The sequence below is a fragment of the Diabrotica virgifera genome, chromosome 7 (assembly GCF_917563875.1).
Source record: "Diabrotica virgifera virgifera chromosome 7, PGI_DIABVI_V3a".
Taxonomy (NCBI): Eukaryota; Metazoa; Arthropoda; class Insecta; order Coleoptera; family Chrysomelidae; genus Diabrotica; species Diabrotica virgifera.
Window position 1 is genome coordinate 124487779 of NC_065449.1, and position 18900 is coordinate 124506678.

General features: G+C 33.3%; 2 protein-coding genes across 11 annotated transcripts in view; one reads left to right on the forward strand and one right to left on the reverse strand.

Annotated features, from left to right (window-relative positions):
• The window catches only part of LOC114345343 (uncharacterized), a 1044574-nt gene that overhangs the window by 871625 nt on the left and 154049 nt on the right, over positions 1–18900 (forward strand). The window lies entirely within an intron of this gene.
• Positions 9866–11544, reverse strand: LOC126888019 (protein SCAF11-like). Of its 7 annotated transcripts, XM_050656026.1 has the most exons (4): positions 11066–11544; positions 10725–10997; positions 10623–10690; positions 9866–10452 (listed from the first exon to the last, which is right to left on the reverse strand). In XM_050656026.1, the coding sequence occupies exons 1-4, from the start codon at positions 11349–11351 to the stop codon at positions 10261–10263; spliced, it is 819 nt and encodes a 272-aa protein (XP_050511983.1). In that variant the 5' UTR covers positions 11352–11544; the 3' UTR covers positions 9866–10260. The 7 variants fall into 7 exon arrangements, with proteins under 7 accessions (XP_050511983.1, XP_050511982.1, XP_050511981.1 ...); XM_050656025.1 differs by lacking the exon at positions 10623–10690 and having other exon boundaries at positions 10691–11065; positions 11100–11544; XM_050656024.1 differs by having other exon boundaries at positions 10623–10997; positions 11066–11543.

Below are 18900 nucleotides of genomic sequence, written 5' to 3' on the forward strand. Positions count from 1 at the left end.
GATTTCATGTAATCGAATGAACTATCTTTCAGTAAAGTCATCCCAGGAACGCAACTCATAAATATTGGCAATATCATTTTAAAGTCTTCTACTTTAAAATGTATCATATGTATCTGAATTGCCGATATAAATGAGTCAAATTAAATAAATTATTAGAAGAATTTTTTTTACTAAGCAACAACATTTTTGTTTATGTTGGTAGTATTTTGTATTTTGACAACGGCACCCGATTTGGGCGTCGAAACGTTAATAAAAATCATTTTTAATAATATTGTGGCTTATTTCCCATTATAAATAGTTAACATTGTAAAAATGCCACAAGAAAATAGCTTCAGAACAACATTCCAATTCAGGATACAAAATTTTTATCATTTGCACCCAAAAGTCATTTTTTGAAAAAAGCACGTAAACGCAAAGAGTTTTAAATGCTGTAATGGGTGGAATACGTCTATAATTGAATTTAATACGAATAAAAAATGGACAAAAATCGAAAAAAATTATTAAAAAATATATATTTTATATGTAAAGACACACATATATATCCTCGATGAACACGTTCTAATGAAAAACCTAAAATTATTTGATTTGAAAAAGAGAAAAATTTTGAGGTACGCTCCCCGTTTACAAAATTTATGTCCTAGGCTTCACCTCTTAAAAAAAATTGTTCATTTTAAAAAAGATTTTAAGCTAAATGAGACATGAGTCCCATTTTAGCCCCCTGGAGTAGGGATGGGAAAAACCTACCGGTTTAAACCTAAAACCGGTTTTTTTACTTCGCAATAACCGGTTTTACCGGTTGTTTTTTTTGTACCGGTTATAACCGGTTTTTTCTTTTTAAAGTAAAAACCGGTTATTAGGTTTTTACGGTGATTAGGATTAGGTTAGGTATTACTTTGGATCCCAATCATAATTATTATTCTCAAGTAATTATTCCAAACAAAACCATAATTCAAATTTTATTTTATTTTATAAAATACAGAAGCAAACTGAAAGTGCAATCTCACATTAGCCAGAAACAATTATTAAGTTTTATTATAATATTTCCTTGAAAAGGTATTTGTAATCATAATATTTATATAAGAAGTGATCTGGTTGAATTAGACGCAAACATCATCTATTTTTCACACTTAACTCTGGACACTGAAAGTGGGTGAATGACTTTTTCTGATTACCAAAAATAATGCTCTGAATATGAATATCGAACTACTGATTACGAATACGAATCTCCAAGAATTTCGCTACGTTTTCAAAACGATACACTCATACTTACAGGAAGTATTAAATGAGTTAAAATGTACCTATTCTACAAATATACAAACGTGTTAAAAGTAATACATGTTCTTTTCCTTAGTATTACTAATTTTGATCATATTGATATTGAGTCGAATGGAGTATCGCAAACTAAAGTGTATTGTAAATGTAACTTTGTAACCTATTGGATTAAAAAAACCGAAAACCGGTTTTTCCAAAAACCGTTTTTTTTTTGGCCGGTTATAACCGCTAGGTTAAACCGTAAGCAAAAAAAACCGGTATAACCGAAAACCGGTGTTTTGTCAAAAACCGCCATCCCTACCCTGGAGGGGGGCGAAAAGAGGTTCTGAAAGTGTTTGGTTGTAGCATGCCTAAGGTAAATGCTATGTTTATAGGAAATCACAATTTATTTTAATAAAAATTACATTTTTATTAAAGGCTATAGCGGGATAAGATGGTCAAAAATGCCCCCGCACCGATCAGCCCCGCTACTTATGTTTTCGATAAAGGATATAAAATTATGCCCTCAAGCAAATTTTTAGCTTCCCAGAGGTCCTAAACTAAATTGTGAGCGCAATTTTACTTTAAAAAATGTGAAAACATTCAAGAGGTTGTATCTTTTAAATACAAAACAACCTAGTTTTTTTTAGATTTTTGCAATGAAAAATGAGCCCAGGAAAAATTTTTGAAATTTTCAAAAAATTTTAGGTTATGGTAATATGATTTGGCTAACTTTTAAATAGTATTTTTTTGTGTACATTTTGCCCTTCTTTTAAATGGCAGAGGCAGAATTTTTAATATCTGAGCGGAAAGAACGAAAAAATCGAAAAAACCGTTTTTGGCTGTCTCGAGATGCATCTCGGGACAGCCAATTTTAGGATTTAGGATCCTAACTAAAACAACTGAAAAATAAAAACTAAAATTGTGAATTTTCTCATAAAATTTGGTATGTGGGGTTATAATAATATTTGGAACAACTTTTCCAAATAACTTTTATCGATATCTGTACCGCGAACCAAATCGAATCGCATATCCAAAATTCACCCTGTTTGTAGTAGGCCGCGTTTAAAATTTAAAGTTCAGTTGACTATTTTAAAAATTGTGAACCATCACCCTGTATGACTGTGCAGAATTTCAAATCTGTATATATTTTTATAGCCGAAACATAGGGGTGTCTTCATCTTAAATGCGACACACTGTATCTTGTCAATTTGTTAATTTATTGCAACTAATAGAGTCGTATTTTTTATAGATTCAAAATATACAATCAAAGTACTGACTAATTCACTAATTTTATCATAAAAATTTTAAATTGATTGCATTGAAGTATGGAACTAATTATTAATGTGTATTAATAATTAATGTGTATTAATAATGTGTATACAGTGAGCACGTAAAGGTTGGAATAAATTCATTTTCTCGAGAATGGATGATTTTAGAAAAAAATCCTGACACAGGTAAATTTTTTTTTTTAAATTAGGACTTTTTGGCATATATATCATACTAGTGTCGTCACCCATCTGGGCGTGATGACGTCATCGATGATTTTTTTAAATAAGAATAGGGGTCATGTGATAGCTCATTTGACAGGTAATTCAATTCTCTATTCAGTAATATAAACATTAACATAATTATTTATACAGGGTATCCAACAAAATTTTTTTATGATTAAATTAATTGACATAAAAAGAAGAATGTATGTAATTTATTTAATTCAAAATACATTTTACTGCTCTCGGAAAACTGAAAAAAATGTTCATTTGAAAAATAATCATTGCTTTTCGCTTAAATTAAATGTTCAAACTGTCACGAGGCTGGTGGGTGGCGGCTTTAATATTGAATTTAAGCAAAAAATAATATTTATTTGCCAAATAAACATTTTTTTTTCTATTTTCTGATAGCAGTAAAATGTATTTTGAATTAAATAAATTACACACATTCTTCTTTTTATGTCAATAAATTTAATTCAAAAATGTTTTTTTGGACACCCTGTATAAATAATTATGTTAATGTTTATATTACTGGATAGAGAATGAATTACCTTTTAAATGAGCTATCACACGACCCCTATTTTAATTTAAAAAAATCATCGATGACGTCATCACGCCCAGATGGGTGACGTCACTAGTATAATATATATGCCAATATGTCGTAATTTAAAAATAAAAATTGACCTGTTTTGGGATTTTTTTCCAAAATCGTCCATTCTAGAGAAAATGAATTTATTCCAACCTTTACGTGCTCACTGTATAATTATGTGTAATAATATAATATAATATAATATAATATAATATAATATAATATAATATAATATAATATAATATAATATAATATAATATAATATAATATAATATAATATAATATAATATAATATAATATAATATAATATAATATAATATAATATACAGCGTGAGTTTTATGTATGGAAACCCTCAATTATCTCGGAAATGGCTTGCAAGATTTTTATGGATTGTGGTGGGTTGGAGTTTTCTAATGTGGCCCATATTATAATACTTACATTGTTGTCAGATCTTCCGTTTTTCTGAAAATCTAATTAACTTTCTTATTTCAAATGGAACACCCTGTATAGTTTTGCATTTTGAAGTCCTTAAGAAATACTGATTATTTTCCATGTTATATTCCCTATACCTAAAGGCCATAATTTCGGAGTTATTGCTACATTTATTTAAAAAACTTTTTAAACAATAAATTATAAAAATCAATTTTTTCAGCCTGCGTAGACATTATTTTACGTTCTTTGGACCATTGGGAACAAAAAAGTTTTCTTGTAATTTTTCTCTAAAGTTAATCGTTTTCGAGTTATAAATAATTTAAAACTGAAAAGAAATCGAATAATTACGATTTTCAAGGTTAAAAAACACAAATCAAAAATATTATTTTCGAAACTGCCAAGTACCTATAGAAATTCAAGCTTAAGCCTTATTTTATCAGTTACCTTTAAGTAATTTGAGCTTGTTTCATTCTAAAATATTGTTTTTTAGTTGTTAATGCAGAGCCCGATCGCCCGTCGTCTCATATGCGCTTTATTAACATACGCAGTTTCAAAAATATTGTTTTTGTTTTTTGTTTTTGAACCTTGAAAATCGTCATTATTCGATTTTTTTCAGTTTTAAATTGTTTATAACTCGAAAGCGATTAACTTTAGAGAAAAATTACAAAAGACCTTTTCTTGTTCCCAATGATCCAAAGAACGTAAAATAATGTCTACACGGGCCGAAAAAATTGATTTTTATAATTTCTTAAATTTTTTTTTTAATAAATGTAGCAATAACTCCGAACCTATGGCATTTAGGTATAGAGTATATATCATAAAAAAAAGAGTGTGTGTACTTGTGTACGCACGTAAGAAGTTATACTTCTTTGTCGTCATAAAAAACAGTTTTTTTATATACCTCATACAAAATCGGTAATATTTGCTATAAGATGGTTATATTTTAGGGTTTAGATCATTCAGAACTTTCTATGACTTTTCTTTCGTAAAATTAATAACAAAAGTTATCATAATTGAAATAACAGAAAATAATGTTGATTATATATGTTGAGAAAAATTTTTAATTTCTTTTTCAATTAGAAGGATGTAATTCCATATTAGAATATAGTTCTATTTCCAATTAACTGTTCATAATAACAATGTTCAATATTGTAAAAATAAAGCTACTTTTCTCTTGAGTGACATTCATATTTTTTTGACATACCCTGTGTAATACCCATAAAAATTTACTATCTGATGGTTGAATCAGAGATTCTAGATATTGCAGAACCTTTTATGTAGAACAACTATTTTTCGTAAAATGAATAATAAAAAAGTTTTCCATATTATTGTTCCAACTTACAGGGACATACTGTATATTATGACAAAAATATTTTTAAATCTGTAGGCAAGTCAAAAGTGTAAACTCAACCTTAATTTAACAAGAGTTATAGTCGGTTCGCTAAACTCACGACACAACTGGCTAGTGTTTTTAGTAGATATTTTTTTTGTTTTTGGCCAATTTTGTGAAAATTGGCAAAATTACTAACTATTTGGTAATTATTTTCTTGTCAATTTTACAAAATTGGCAAAATTACTTACTAAATTCACTAGACATTTGTAGTAACACTGGTGGTACTCATTATTTTCTTTTAAAATATCATACAATATACAGGGTGTAACAAAAATACAGGTCATAAATTAAATCACATATTCTGCGACCAAAAATAGTCCGACTGAACCTAACTTACCTTAGTACAAATGTTCACATAAAAATAGTTACAGCCCTTTGAAGTTACAAAATAAAAATGGATTTTTTCCAATATATCGAAAACTGTTTGTGGTTTCTTATTGAAAACGGATATGTGGCATCCTTATGACAGGAATATCTTAAAATAAAATTATAGTGAAATTTGTGCACACCATAAAAATTTTATGGGGGTTTTGTTCCCTTAAACCCCCCCAAACTTTTGTGTACGTTCCAATTAAATTATCATTGTGGCACCATTAGTTAATAACAATATTTCTAAAACTTTTTTGCCTCTTAGTACTTTTTCGAAAAGCTAGTTTTTGTCGAGATATTTTGAATATTTGTCAAATCCACCATATATTTGTATACTGTTACGTACTGGTAATAATACGAAAAATTATTTATAAATAATTACAGTTTGAGGTATATTTTGAACCGTATTAGAAAAGAAGCCACATCTCGATAAAAGATGCCTTATCGGAAAAATACTAAGAGGCAAAAAGTTTCAAAAACACTCTGTTTAACTAATGTAACCGCAATAATAGTTTAGTTGTAACGTACACAAACATTTGGGAGGTTTAAAGACACAAAACCCCCATAAAATTTTTACGTAAACATATTAAAAAAGAAGCCGCATCTCGATTGAAAATGATTTATCTAAAAATTACTAAGAGGCAAAAAACTTTTAAAAACATTGTGTTTAACTAATGGTACCACAATAAGAATTTAATTGGAACGTACATAAAAGTTTGGGGGGTGTAAGGGAACAAAACCCCCATAATATTTTTATGGGGTGCACAAATTTCACTATAATTTCTTTTAAAGATGTACCTACCATAACAATGCCACATGTCACTTTTCATTAAAAAATCTCTAATAGTTTTCGATATATCGGAAAAAATCGATTTTCATTTTGTAACTTCAAAGGGCTGTAACTTTTTTTGTGTGCCTATTTGTACTAAGGTAAGTTAGGTTCAATCGAACTATTTTTGGTCCCAGAATATGTGGTTTAATTTATTGTTTTTTTGTATTTTTGTTACAGCCTGTATTATTTACAAAAGTATATACAAATCCGGTATAATATCCCTAATTTATAGCATTTTCAATATCTTCCGTAAGTCCAAACGGTGAGCTTAAATTTTTTTTCCAATGCATCCAACTTTCTTTGAAGCGAAGCTGAATTGTTCAAATATAAAAAAACTCTCCTGCGGTGTTGTCCGTATGAGATGATATGCCAGTCTCTAATGCATCATTGTCCTCTATGTTTACTTTTAGATTTTTCTGTATAGCCTACAAAAAAAATTAATCCAATTTAAATTTTAGATCACAACTACAACTGATATGAATAACATTGTAACTCCACTTATAATGTTTTTCAACTATTGCTTAAATGATATCTACAAAGGACAACTTTCATTTTGATCTAAAAACTTTTATCCTATCTTATGTACCTTAATATAAAGTTTTTTAATAAAATAACCTCATTGTAAGTGCAAATTTTGAATCACTCAGTGGAAAAACTTTGTAACCAATGTTACAATACTATAAATTTCTATTATTGATGAATATTTTTATAAACACATTGTAACATCTATATAATTTACGAGTGAACTAACTTCCACTGTTATATCTGATGTTCACAGTGGATTACATGTTGAAGCATCAACAGCGAAAACCCCTTCCTGCATCAAAGGCATTAGTTTATTATTAGATACGTCTGCTAAGTAAAAATTCCCAAAGAAGAAAACTCTTGGAAAGGAGAGACAAAGAGATCCAAGTGTTTTCAAAATTAATATTTTGAAGAAACTGAGGAACTCTGACCAAGAATACACTAGAAAAACTGTAAAATTAACGTAAATGAGAGAATCGGGACCTCGATGTAACGATAAATGTAACATTAAATGTAAATCGAAATTATATAAAAAAAGAATGACTCAATTCATTTAATAATTTTTGGGCAATAGCTGATCATTATAAACAGAGTGATTTATGTAGAGTTTGTAGAGCATACTTATGCAGATATAGTCCGTCCGCTATAACTTTTCCCATACGGTACGAATCATTTTCAATCAAACTAAATCAAAACATAAATTGAAACGAACGTCAATGTGTATATACATTTTGTATACTGTATACTATATACTACACACATCGGCATACGTTTCACTTTCTGTTTTGACTTAATTTGATTGAAAATGAATCGCACCGCATGGGAAAAGTTATAGCGGACGGACTATTCTCAACCAATAGTGAAAAGTTAAATGAGTCCAAGTAAAACTGGTAAATATGAATATAATTTGCAGTTAGCAGAACACTGACACCAAGTTTGTAAGAAACATTTTTGATACTTTACCAGATAATATATGGTTAACTACGCTATTCAAAAAAAGTGGCATTGCAGCTCGACTTAAATCAGAACCATTAATGCTAACAACAATGTGATACATGAAAGCGAAAAGCTGAGGAAAAGTTATAAAATATGGATTAAGCAAATTGTAGCTGGAGCATCACATGAGCTAATGGTTTATTGCATATAAGGAGACAGTCTGTTACCAACGCACTGTACTTAGCTGAGAATATTTTTTAACAAAAAATCAAAATATTAAATTATTCTTCATTATTTATTTTTTAGTTGATATATCCACTTGAAAAAGCATAAGATAAATATGTTTATTGGTTTTACTCACTCTCAATTTACTTCTTTCTTTTCCAATCTCCTCGTTCTTTCAACATCATGTTACCTATGCACTTTTTTGAGGCTTGCGTACCATTTCCTGTGATGGAACTTGATCAGGATGATTTTCGTCCTCTAAATAAGCTGGTTCGTCTAAAATTAATAGATTTATGTAAAATATTGTTATGTGAATGTATGAGATAGCCACTTTACACGATGCAAGTAATTGCGCAATTTCTTGCAGCAATTGAAATTGCATCGTGTCACACGAGAATTGCACAGAAAAGGTGCAATTACTTGCAGCAACTTCTTGCTGCAAGAAGTTGCAGCTAAATAGAACATGTTCATGCAATTCTTTCTGCAATTGTTATATATAACACATATTATAATTTTCTCAATAATCTAATATTTTTAATCTAATATCTGATAACTCTACTCAAAAAATCACATTTAATTTATAAAAACAACATCACCTAAAATTTATGGTTAGGTCAAAGTTTCTGTCTATTTCATATCAGCTTCTGTAATTACTTGTACCCTGTAATCATTTTATTGCAGAAATCTAGTTGCAAGTTGCAACTGATTGCAGAAGTTTTTGCTGCAAGAACTTGTGCTTTAAAGTTCGCAATTACTTGCAATGTGTAAAGTGGCTCAAATGTAGGAACAAAATTTGTTTTAACTTATTTTCAAAACACTTACCTGTAATCATTGACAGTAATAAAAGACTCCAAGTACTGGATCCTCCGAGTCTTTAGTTTTGAATAAGTGAGATCGTAAAATCGTCCCGGTTGATTGATGTTTATCCACAGTTCTCTAGTGAAGAGAATCTCTACACTACCTCTACGAGCCAATAGGTTTTTATCAGTAATTTTGCGATTGAAAATCGCACTCACACAGTTTGGGCTTCCACAATGACATGCAACAAGCATGTTAATAAGTCCAAAAATATAATATGAAAACTATTTAAAAAGGCAGTATAACAATCACTCTATATTTATCAATCAACGACATAACCAAACCGTCCCCAAACCACAGCCCACAGCTGCGCTACAGCTGCCATATTGGATAATTTTTGACATGTCATTTGAACATCCAATCAGAACAAAGTTATAATGCGCGTATGCGCCTGGCCGATGCGTATGAGCCTGGTTTTAACATTAAAAATTCACCCTCAACGCGCGTAAAGAAGTATAACTTCAAAAATAGTCAGTGTTAGATTTTCTAACATAAAGCTAATTATCATTTCTACTTATATAAGAATCTTAATAAAATTCGTCGAATCATTGATAATTTCAAACGAACACATCTGCCCTTTGTAGCTTCCAAAATTAACCAATTCCGAGAAAACATTTGCTTATCCCGTGGCCTCCCATTTCAGTCGGCGATACAAGGACCCGTGCACTACGAAAACATTCGAGGTTAAGATATATCCGGTTCCCAGGGTTTGGATCGAAATTAAGAACAATTCTTTCAACTTGACAATGTGTGAAGCTGTCTTGCTGTCGGATTTATGTATCCTTAAACCAATAAAGGCCTTTGTCGTTACTGGACTAAATTAAATCTTCTGTTTATTTCTGAACGTAAATTAGACACGCATAGGACATTGATGAATGAGTTCCACTTCTTTTTGGGGACCCAAAGGAAAAAGGAATCCTTATGCCTAAGTCGTTTTTAGTCTCTCGTCTCTCAAGCACTTATTCGTCAACTACCGAGCTAATCGGTCGCGTCTCTCGCTCAACTCTGAAAGTATTCACGTCTCGTATTTTCCTATCGCATTACACGGTTTTTCACGCGAATCTTCTCTCACTTGTTACTAATCACATGTTTCACTCTTAAATCGCGGTTCACTTTACTGTCAATTGCACATAGCAAATTTATGTATGTTTTTTTGTTGTAGTAAAAACAATAATAATTATTTTGTACGATACTTGTAAATATTAGTGTTTGTGTTAAATAAACTAATTATCTCACACGTATTTTAATCATTTCAACACCGATTTACACCTTGCTTCGACTCGACAAAGAATATCAGAGTCTAATTATATCAACCACTATAGAAGCTGGTTCCCCTCTTGTGTGAAGGACAGGAGATATTCACCAGGTCCTTTTACCACAGGTGAAGCGTCCTACACATAATTTGGTACCCCTGGTGGGACGATTCAAAGAATCGTCTGCATACCCAGAAGCAAGGCTCGCGGTGTTGAAATTGAATCGAATCGTTATCGGCTGTTCCGGTGATCCTATTACCTCTACTTGGACCGTTGCTGTCCCGCTGACCGCCTCTACCTTGGACCGTTGCTGTCCCGCTGATCGACTCCACCTTGGACCGTTGTTGTCCCGCTGATCGCCACCACTTTGGACCATTGCTGTCCCGCTGACCGTCTCCACCTTGGACCGTTGCTGTCCCGCGGATCGACTCCACCTTGGACCGTTGCTGTCCCGCTGACCGTCTCCACCTTGGACCGTTGCTGTCCCGCTGATCGACTCCACCTTGGACCATTGCTGTCCCGCTGACCGTCTCCACCTTGGACCGTTGCTGTCCCGCTGATCGCCTCCACCTTGGACCGTTGCTGTCCCGCTGACCGCCTCTACCTTGGACCGTTGCTGTCCCGCTGATCGACTCCACCTTGGACCATTGCTGTCCCGCTGACCGTTTCCACCTTGGACCGTTGCTGTCCCGCTGATCGCCTCCACCTTGGACCGTCGCTGTCCCGCTGACCGCCTCCACCTTGGACCGTTGCTGTCCCGCTGATCGCCTCCACCTTGGACCGTTGCTGTCCGGCTGGCCGCCTCCACCTTTGGACCGTTGCTGTCCCGCTGATCGCCTCCACCTTGGACCGTCGCTGTCCTGTTGACTGCCTCCACCTTGGACCGTTGCTGTCCCGCTGATCGCCTCTACCTTGGACCGTTGCTGTCCCGCTGACCGCCTCCACCTTGGACCGTTGCTGTTCCGCTGATCGACCCCACCTTGCACCATTGCTCTCACGCTGATTGCCATCCAACTTGGACCGTCGCTGTCCCGCTGACCGCCTCCACCTTGGACCGTTTGCTGTCCCGCTGACCGCCTCCAACTTGGACCGTTGCTGTCCCGCTGATCGCCTCCACCTCGACCTGGGGCTGCTCCCGCTGCCCGCCGCCACGCTGACACCGTCCCATTCTTCAAGAACAACGCTTTCTTGACGCATACTAAGGTAACATCGCAATAATAAAAAACTTTATGAACTTTTATTTTATTTCCTTAAATATTACTCCACATATTATCTTTCACTCAATAAGTTTGTGTACGCATGTGCTTTAAAGGACAATTTATTTGTTTACTCTTTATTTTTTATATATATCTGCTCATCTCTTTTTTAAATATTTTGCATAATTTTTATTTCTTTTTACACTACATACTCACTTTGCTCACTCTATTTTCAACCACGATCTCTCTTTGTGTAATACCGTTAAAATCACAATATTTACAGATTGTCACTGGACAATCAATATTTTAATTTTTTTAAATTTTGGTATATTTTAATTATGGACGCACTGAAGAGGGAGATTGGTACATGCAAATCATCACTTGAACGAAATTTGAATTGGATAAGCAATTTTCTCGATAGTCAAACTGAAACATTTGAACTAAGTCATAGAAGAATTCACTTAATTAATGCATTTAATAATTATAATGATATTTGTAATAAGATAGACACTCACAAAAATGCTGATTTGCACACAGAAAATAGAGAAGAAGTTGAAAATAAATACTTCTCTGCTATGTCTCGAATTGACGGTAAATTGGCGCAATTTTCGAAAGTTAATTCTTCTTCTTCGGTACCTTCTCAGTATCAACACGGTAATCATGCTAACTCCAACGTACGCTTACCACCTGTTTCTGTTCCTATATATCATGGCGAGCCCAGTAAATGGGTCTCATTTTACCAATTGTTTTCCTCAATTATAAAGGATAATCACACACTCACCAAAGCTCAAAAGCTAATTTATTTGAAATCTTCCCTCCGCGGAGAACCCTTAAATTTAATTGATTCGCTTGACGTAACTAACGAAAACTTTGATCTCGCTATTGACATACTCGAAAAGAAGTACGACAACAGTCTTGCTATTATCAATTCTCACATCAATCTTATCATAGATTTCCCTACACTCACAAGGAGCAACTATCGGTCACTAAGTGATTTTACAAACGATTTAAAAAGAAATATTGACTCCTTAAAGGCTCTACAAGCTCCCGTCGAATCGTGGGATTATCTCTTAATTAATTTAATAACAAGAAAGCTCGATTTTGCCACCAAACGATATTATGGGGAAAGAAGAGATAGAAATTACACTCCCACAATTGTCGAACTTTTTGAGATCCTCAATGAACGCTGCAACATTCTCGCAGACCTCACAAATATCCCAGAATCAAAAAGGGACAAATCACACGCTAAATCTAACTCCACTTCTCTTCTCTCAAATACATCTCCACCTCTCTCCTCTAGTAATCATATCAAATGCAATTACTGTAATAATTCAGCGCACAAAATATATTCCTGTAGGCAATTCGCTGCCCTCTCTCACTCAGAAAAATATAATTTTTTAAAATCGCGAGACATGTGCTCTAATTGTCTTGGTACAAAACACACTCATGCTCAGTGTACTTCTCGCGGTTGTTTTATTTGTTCTAAAAACCATCACACCCTTCTGCACCAAAACTCGTATGCAGAAAACATTAAACGTACTCGTTCTTCTCACGCTTCTCACCACGAAGATAATCGCAATGCAAGCACACATGTAAATTCTGCTAGATTTACACCCTATGCAGAAACCGCTCAACAGAATAGTAACAGAAATACACGTTGTAATGCTTCTCGTTTTAATAATGATGCAAATTCGCAAGCACAAGTTGCTGATGCTCGCAGTCTCTCACCCCGCACCACAAATGCCATAAATTCCACTAACTCACTCCACGCAAATATTGCTCAGCCATCTTATTTTAATGACTCTCAAGAAGATGAATGTAACCCTAACGTAGCTCTAACCGTTACAAATAAACCTTTTACACACTCTTCGACTCTTTTACCCACCGCTCAAGTAATTTTAATTGACAAATCTGGAAATGCCATATTTGCTAAGGCAATCCTTGACTCTGGTAGTCAAAATTCTTTTATAACGGAAAATCTCGCTAATAAAATGAATCCCGAAATTTCTGGCAATGAACTAAAAGTTTGTGGCATTGCCCAAAGTTCTCTCACTTCGAAATCAATGGCAAAAATCATGCTTTACACACCTGGTTTCGAACGTAATGTCAATTTAAACTGTGCAATAATTCCAAAGATTTCTTGCCAGCTACCGCAATTAGATATCAACCCTGATTTTCTTAAAATTCCAAAAGATCTCAGCCTGGCTGATAAATATTTTTATATGGAATCAAATATTGAAATTCTGATAGGAGCAGATGCTTACTACGAAATCCTCTTACCGGGTATCGTAAAATTAGGAAAAAATCTACCCACACTCTTCAATACAATATTTGGATGGGTAATCGCCGGTAATATTCCAAACGCAGCCCATTCTAAACAACAAAACATTTCTTTATTTTCTCACTCTACAAATGTGTATTTTGACAAAATCAATTTAACCCATAAAACACCATCCGAGAATTTGAATATTGACGAATCATTTCCTATCCCAAGAAAACGTCTAAAATCTCATTTTAAAAGGCATTAACAAAAATGAAAATATTTCTTCCCTTTTTACGAAACACAGTTCAATAACCGACCTTACCCTCAAAATATTACCGCTAGCATTGTATAACTAGACAATGCCTCTATCTACTCAAGTACCCAAGTCACCCGCACTTTCACTTGTTGACAATAAATTTGAAAAATAAAAACACCACAACAGTTCACTCAGGGCAAAACGCCTATAATTTATGACACATTTACAGTTACCCGCGACAACTGATTTGTAAATTTAGGTCAAAACCCTTTTGTACAAAATAGTATATACACTAAGAAAAATGAAAAAAAAACAAGTTTTGTTTATTATTGTAAAGAATTATCTCTTGATTTTTCGCAATTTATTTGTAAATATAATTTTTAAATAACTCACAACTGAAGATAAAGTTTCCCATAATCTCTTCTTCTCTCAAGCAAATTTACTAAAAACCGCACTCTCTCTCTCCCTCTCTCGCTCTCTCGCTCTCTCTCTCTCTTTCGATCTCTCTCTCCCAATCGCTATCTCTCTCCATCGCTCTCTCTTTCTCTATCTTGCTCTTAACATTTATTTTTCCTCCTCTGGCGCGGGGGGCAATTTATGTTAGATTTTCTAACATAAAGCTAATTATCATTTCTACTTATATAAGAATCTTAATAAAATTCGTCGAATCATTGATAATTTCAAACGAACACATCTGCCCTTTGTAGCTTCCAAAATTAACCAATTCCGAGAAAACATTTGCTTATCCCGTGGCCTCCCATTTCAGTCGGCGATACAAGGACCCGTGCACTACGAAAACATTCGAGGTTAAGATATATCCGGTTCCCAGGGTTTGGATCGAAATTAAGAACAATTCTTTCAACTTGACAATGTGTGAAGCTGTCTTGCTGTCGGATTTATGTATCCTTAAACCAATAAAGGCCTTTGTCGTTACTGGACTAAATTAAATCTTCTGTTTATTTCTGAACGTAAATTAGACACGCATAGGACATTGATGAATGAGTTCCACTTCTTTTTGGGGACCCAAAGGAAAAAGGAATCCTTATGCCTAAGTCGTTTTTAGTCTCTCGTCTCTCAAGCACTTATTCGTCAACTACCGAGCTAATCGGTCGCGTCTCTCGCTCAACTCTGAAAGTATTCACGTCTCGTATTTTCCTATCGCATTACACGGTTTTTCACGCGAATCTTCTCTCACTTGTTACTAATCACATGTTTCACTCTTAAATCGCGGTTCACTTTACTGTCAATTGCACATAGCAAATTTATGTATGTTTTTTTGTTGTAGTAAAAACAATAATAATTATTTTGTACGATACTTGTAAATATTAGTGTTTGTGTTAAATAAACTAATTATCTCACACGTATTTTAATCATTTCAACACCGATTTACACCTTGCTTCGACTCGACAAAGAATATCAGAGTCTAATTATATCAACCACTATAGAAGCTGGTTCCCCTCTTGTGTGAAGGACAGGAGATATTCACCAGGTCCTTTTACCACAGGTGAAGCGTCCTACACAGTCAGTATATCGTAAGGCCATCGAAAAGCAAAAAATATACAGGGTGTTCTTTTGAAATAAGAAAGTTCATTAGATTTCCAGAAAAACGGAAAATCTGACAACAATGTAATAATTATCACTGTAATATCGGCTGCATTAGAAAACCCCTACCCACCAAAACCTATGAAAAACGTGCAAGTCATTTCCGAGATACTTAAGGGTTTTTATACATAAAACTCACTCTTTTATTATAATAATTATAATAATATTATATTAATACGCATTAATTGGTTCAATATTTCAATGCAATCAATTTGAACCTTTTATGATTAAATTAGTGAATTAGTCAGTATTTTCATTGTATATTTTGAATCTAAAAAATACAACTATATTAGTTGCAATAAATTATCGAATTGATAAGATACAGTGTGTCGCATTTAAGATGAAGACACCCCTATGTTTCGGCTATCAAAATATATACAGATTTGAAATTTTACGCAGTCGTACAGGTTGATGGTTCACAATTTTTAAAATAGTCAACTGAATTTTAAATTTTAAACGCGGCCTACTGCGAATCCACAAACAGGGTGAATTTTCGATATACGATTCGATTTGATTCGCGTTAAATCGATAAAAGTTATTTGGAAAAGTTGTTCCAAAAATTATTATAACCCCACATACCAGTTTTTATGAAAAAATTCACATTTTTAGTTTTTTTTTCAATTGTTGTAGTCAGGATCCTAAATCCTAAAATTGGCTGTCCCGAGATGCATCTCGAGACAGCCAAAAACGGTTTTTTTTTAATTTTTTCGTTCTTTCCGCTCATATATTAAAAATTCTGCCTCCGCCATTTAAAATAACGGCAAAAAGTACACAAAAAAATGCTATTTAAAAGTTGGCCAAATCATATTATCATAAAATAAATTTTTTTTTAAAATTTCAAAAAATTTTCCTGGGCTCATTTTTTATTACAAAAATCTGAAAGAAATTAGGTTGTTTTGTATTCAAAAGATACAACCTCTTGAATTTTTTCAGATTTTTTAAAGTAAAATTGCGCTCACAGAAAAATAAAACCTAAAAATTCTTCTTTTCTTCATTTAAGACGTTTTAGGACCTCTGGGAAGCTAAAAATTTGCATGTAGGCATAATTTTATATCCTTTATCGAAAACACAAGTAGCGGGGCTGATCGGTGCGGGGGCATTTTTGACCATATTATCCCGCTATAGCCTTTGTATTGAATCGCGTCGATTATTTAAGTAACACCATAAATCACAAAACTAAAATTTCGGAAAACTAGAAAACACTGTGTGAGGAAAAAACGAAGATTTTTTATATAGTAAAACAATGATCTAATTGAATTTATACACTATTTTTGCCTTTTTCTCTGTATAATTTTTTGAAAAAATATTTGAGGATAAGTTCTAATAAGCTCAAACTTGGTTGACTTTGTCAAATAAATTGTCAGCGTCACTTGAAACTAAATTTTATAATAAATTAAAATTAAAAAAACACACATGATTATGTAATTTTTATTAAAAAGTACAAAAAATATTATTACAATAAAAAAAAATGAAAATTGTGATCATTCACCTTCTTGCGCATATTATTGATCGTAAACAATTCATTGTGAAAATACTGGATATTTTCTACATCCAGTATATGATACCTTTTTAGTTTTGTAACAACAATATTCTTATTATAGGTCAACAATATTCTTATAATGAATCGGAATTTTTCCAATTATGCACTAATATTACCAATGTTTTGGGAAATATTAGTGATTTTATTATTGTTAAGCCTGCAGGTGTGATTGTCAAATTTGCTAATAAAAGGGTATGCTACAACCAAGTTTGAATTCTCGTAGGAGTGGTAAAAATGCATGAATGGCTTATTTTTAGTTGAACCTTCTAATTCTTTGGAATATTTTTGCCAGTGGATTCCTCGGATAGGATGGTTTTTTAGAACTCTGGTCACCAACTTTTGTAATCACTTATGTCTTCATCCTAGACCAACACCTCATTTAAGCGGTTATTTTTACATGACGTTTTTATGACCTGTTAATATTCTTCCGCGGTGTATATATAGTTCACTTTTCTAATTTTTCTTTTAATCACCGCAAAATCTCTATCACAGGGTAGGAAGGAATGATCCCTAATAAGAAAATAATGGTCAATGGTCTTAAATTCTTCGAGCTAAAACTCGGAAAACAAACTTAAAACAGTGTGGTTTTTATTTTGCGCTTAACAACCTAGGGTAAGAACAGAAAAAGTGGGTCGCGGTGAAGGTGGAGGTCGAGGTCGATGTCGATATCCATGTAAAACAAACAAATTGTAGTGAATGGAAGAGAACAGAGCAGGTAAGTCGCGGTGGAGGTTTAGCGCGATGCCATCCAGGAGGTTTACATCGATGCTTTTAAAAATAAAATGAGTTTGTTTTACATTGATGTCTACTGCGCGGCCTACAAGGATGCTTCCCTGTGATTGGTCCGTTCGAAGCCAAGTTGTCATTACCTGCGCTATCTGGGTTCTTTCTTTTTATATAGTCCCTTTTTTGTATTCAGTTTATTTTTGAATTTCTAAAGTAATTAAATTAACAATACAGTTTTTTTGTCATTCAAATTTCATTAAACTACTTCACTTGATAGTGTTTCTAGCTCGACTGACAGCACAGGTGACCTTCTTGCTATGTGCTGTCGCCATCGACCGCTACTTAAGTAGTAGCAACCATCGCGACCTACACCTCCACCTCGACCCACTTGTTCTGTTCTTACCCTAAGACAAATCATGAAGATACTTCACCAACGGCATGTTTTCTATAAACTTCATGAGAAAGGAGCAAACTTCATTCGGCCACTTCTTATTGTTACCCTCATAATACAGGAAAAACGTTGCTTTTCCTGTTTTATTGTTGTAAATGCAAGAAACGTTCACGGTTATCTAGCGTCGATAGAAAACTTCTGGCACCGAAATTTGTGCCAGTTGAGGTTTCTGCATAAAATCTATAAAAATGATTAATTATTTATATGGGAAATAAGCCACAATTAAAATGAAAAAAATAATTTTATTAACGTTTCGACGCCCAAATCGGGTGCCGTTGTCAAAATACAAAATACTACTAATGGAAACAAAAATGTTGTTGCTTAGTAAAAAAATTCTTCTAATAATTTATTTAATTTGACTCATTTATATCGGCAATTCAGATACATATGATAAATTTTAAAGTAGAAGACTTTAAAATGATATTGCGAATATTTATGAGTTGCGTTCCTGGGACGACTTTACTGAAAGATAGTTCATTCGATTATATGAAATCAACCCTAACTCAAGAATATCCGTCACAAAAAAAAATAAATCATAGCATGTGATCTGTCTTTAAAAAGACAACCACATGCAACGGTGACATTAAAATTCTAGTGTTAGAGATCTCATAGTAAATCACGACGGAAAACCAGGAAAAACCTCGTGATACTATCCCGACATCGTAAGTATTTGGTCTTACATTTAAATTACTCTCAAAATTAATACCAAATT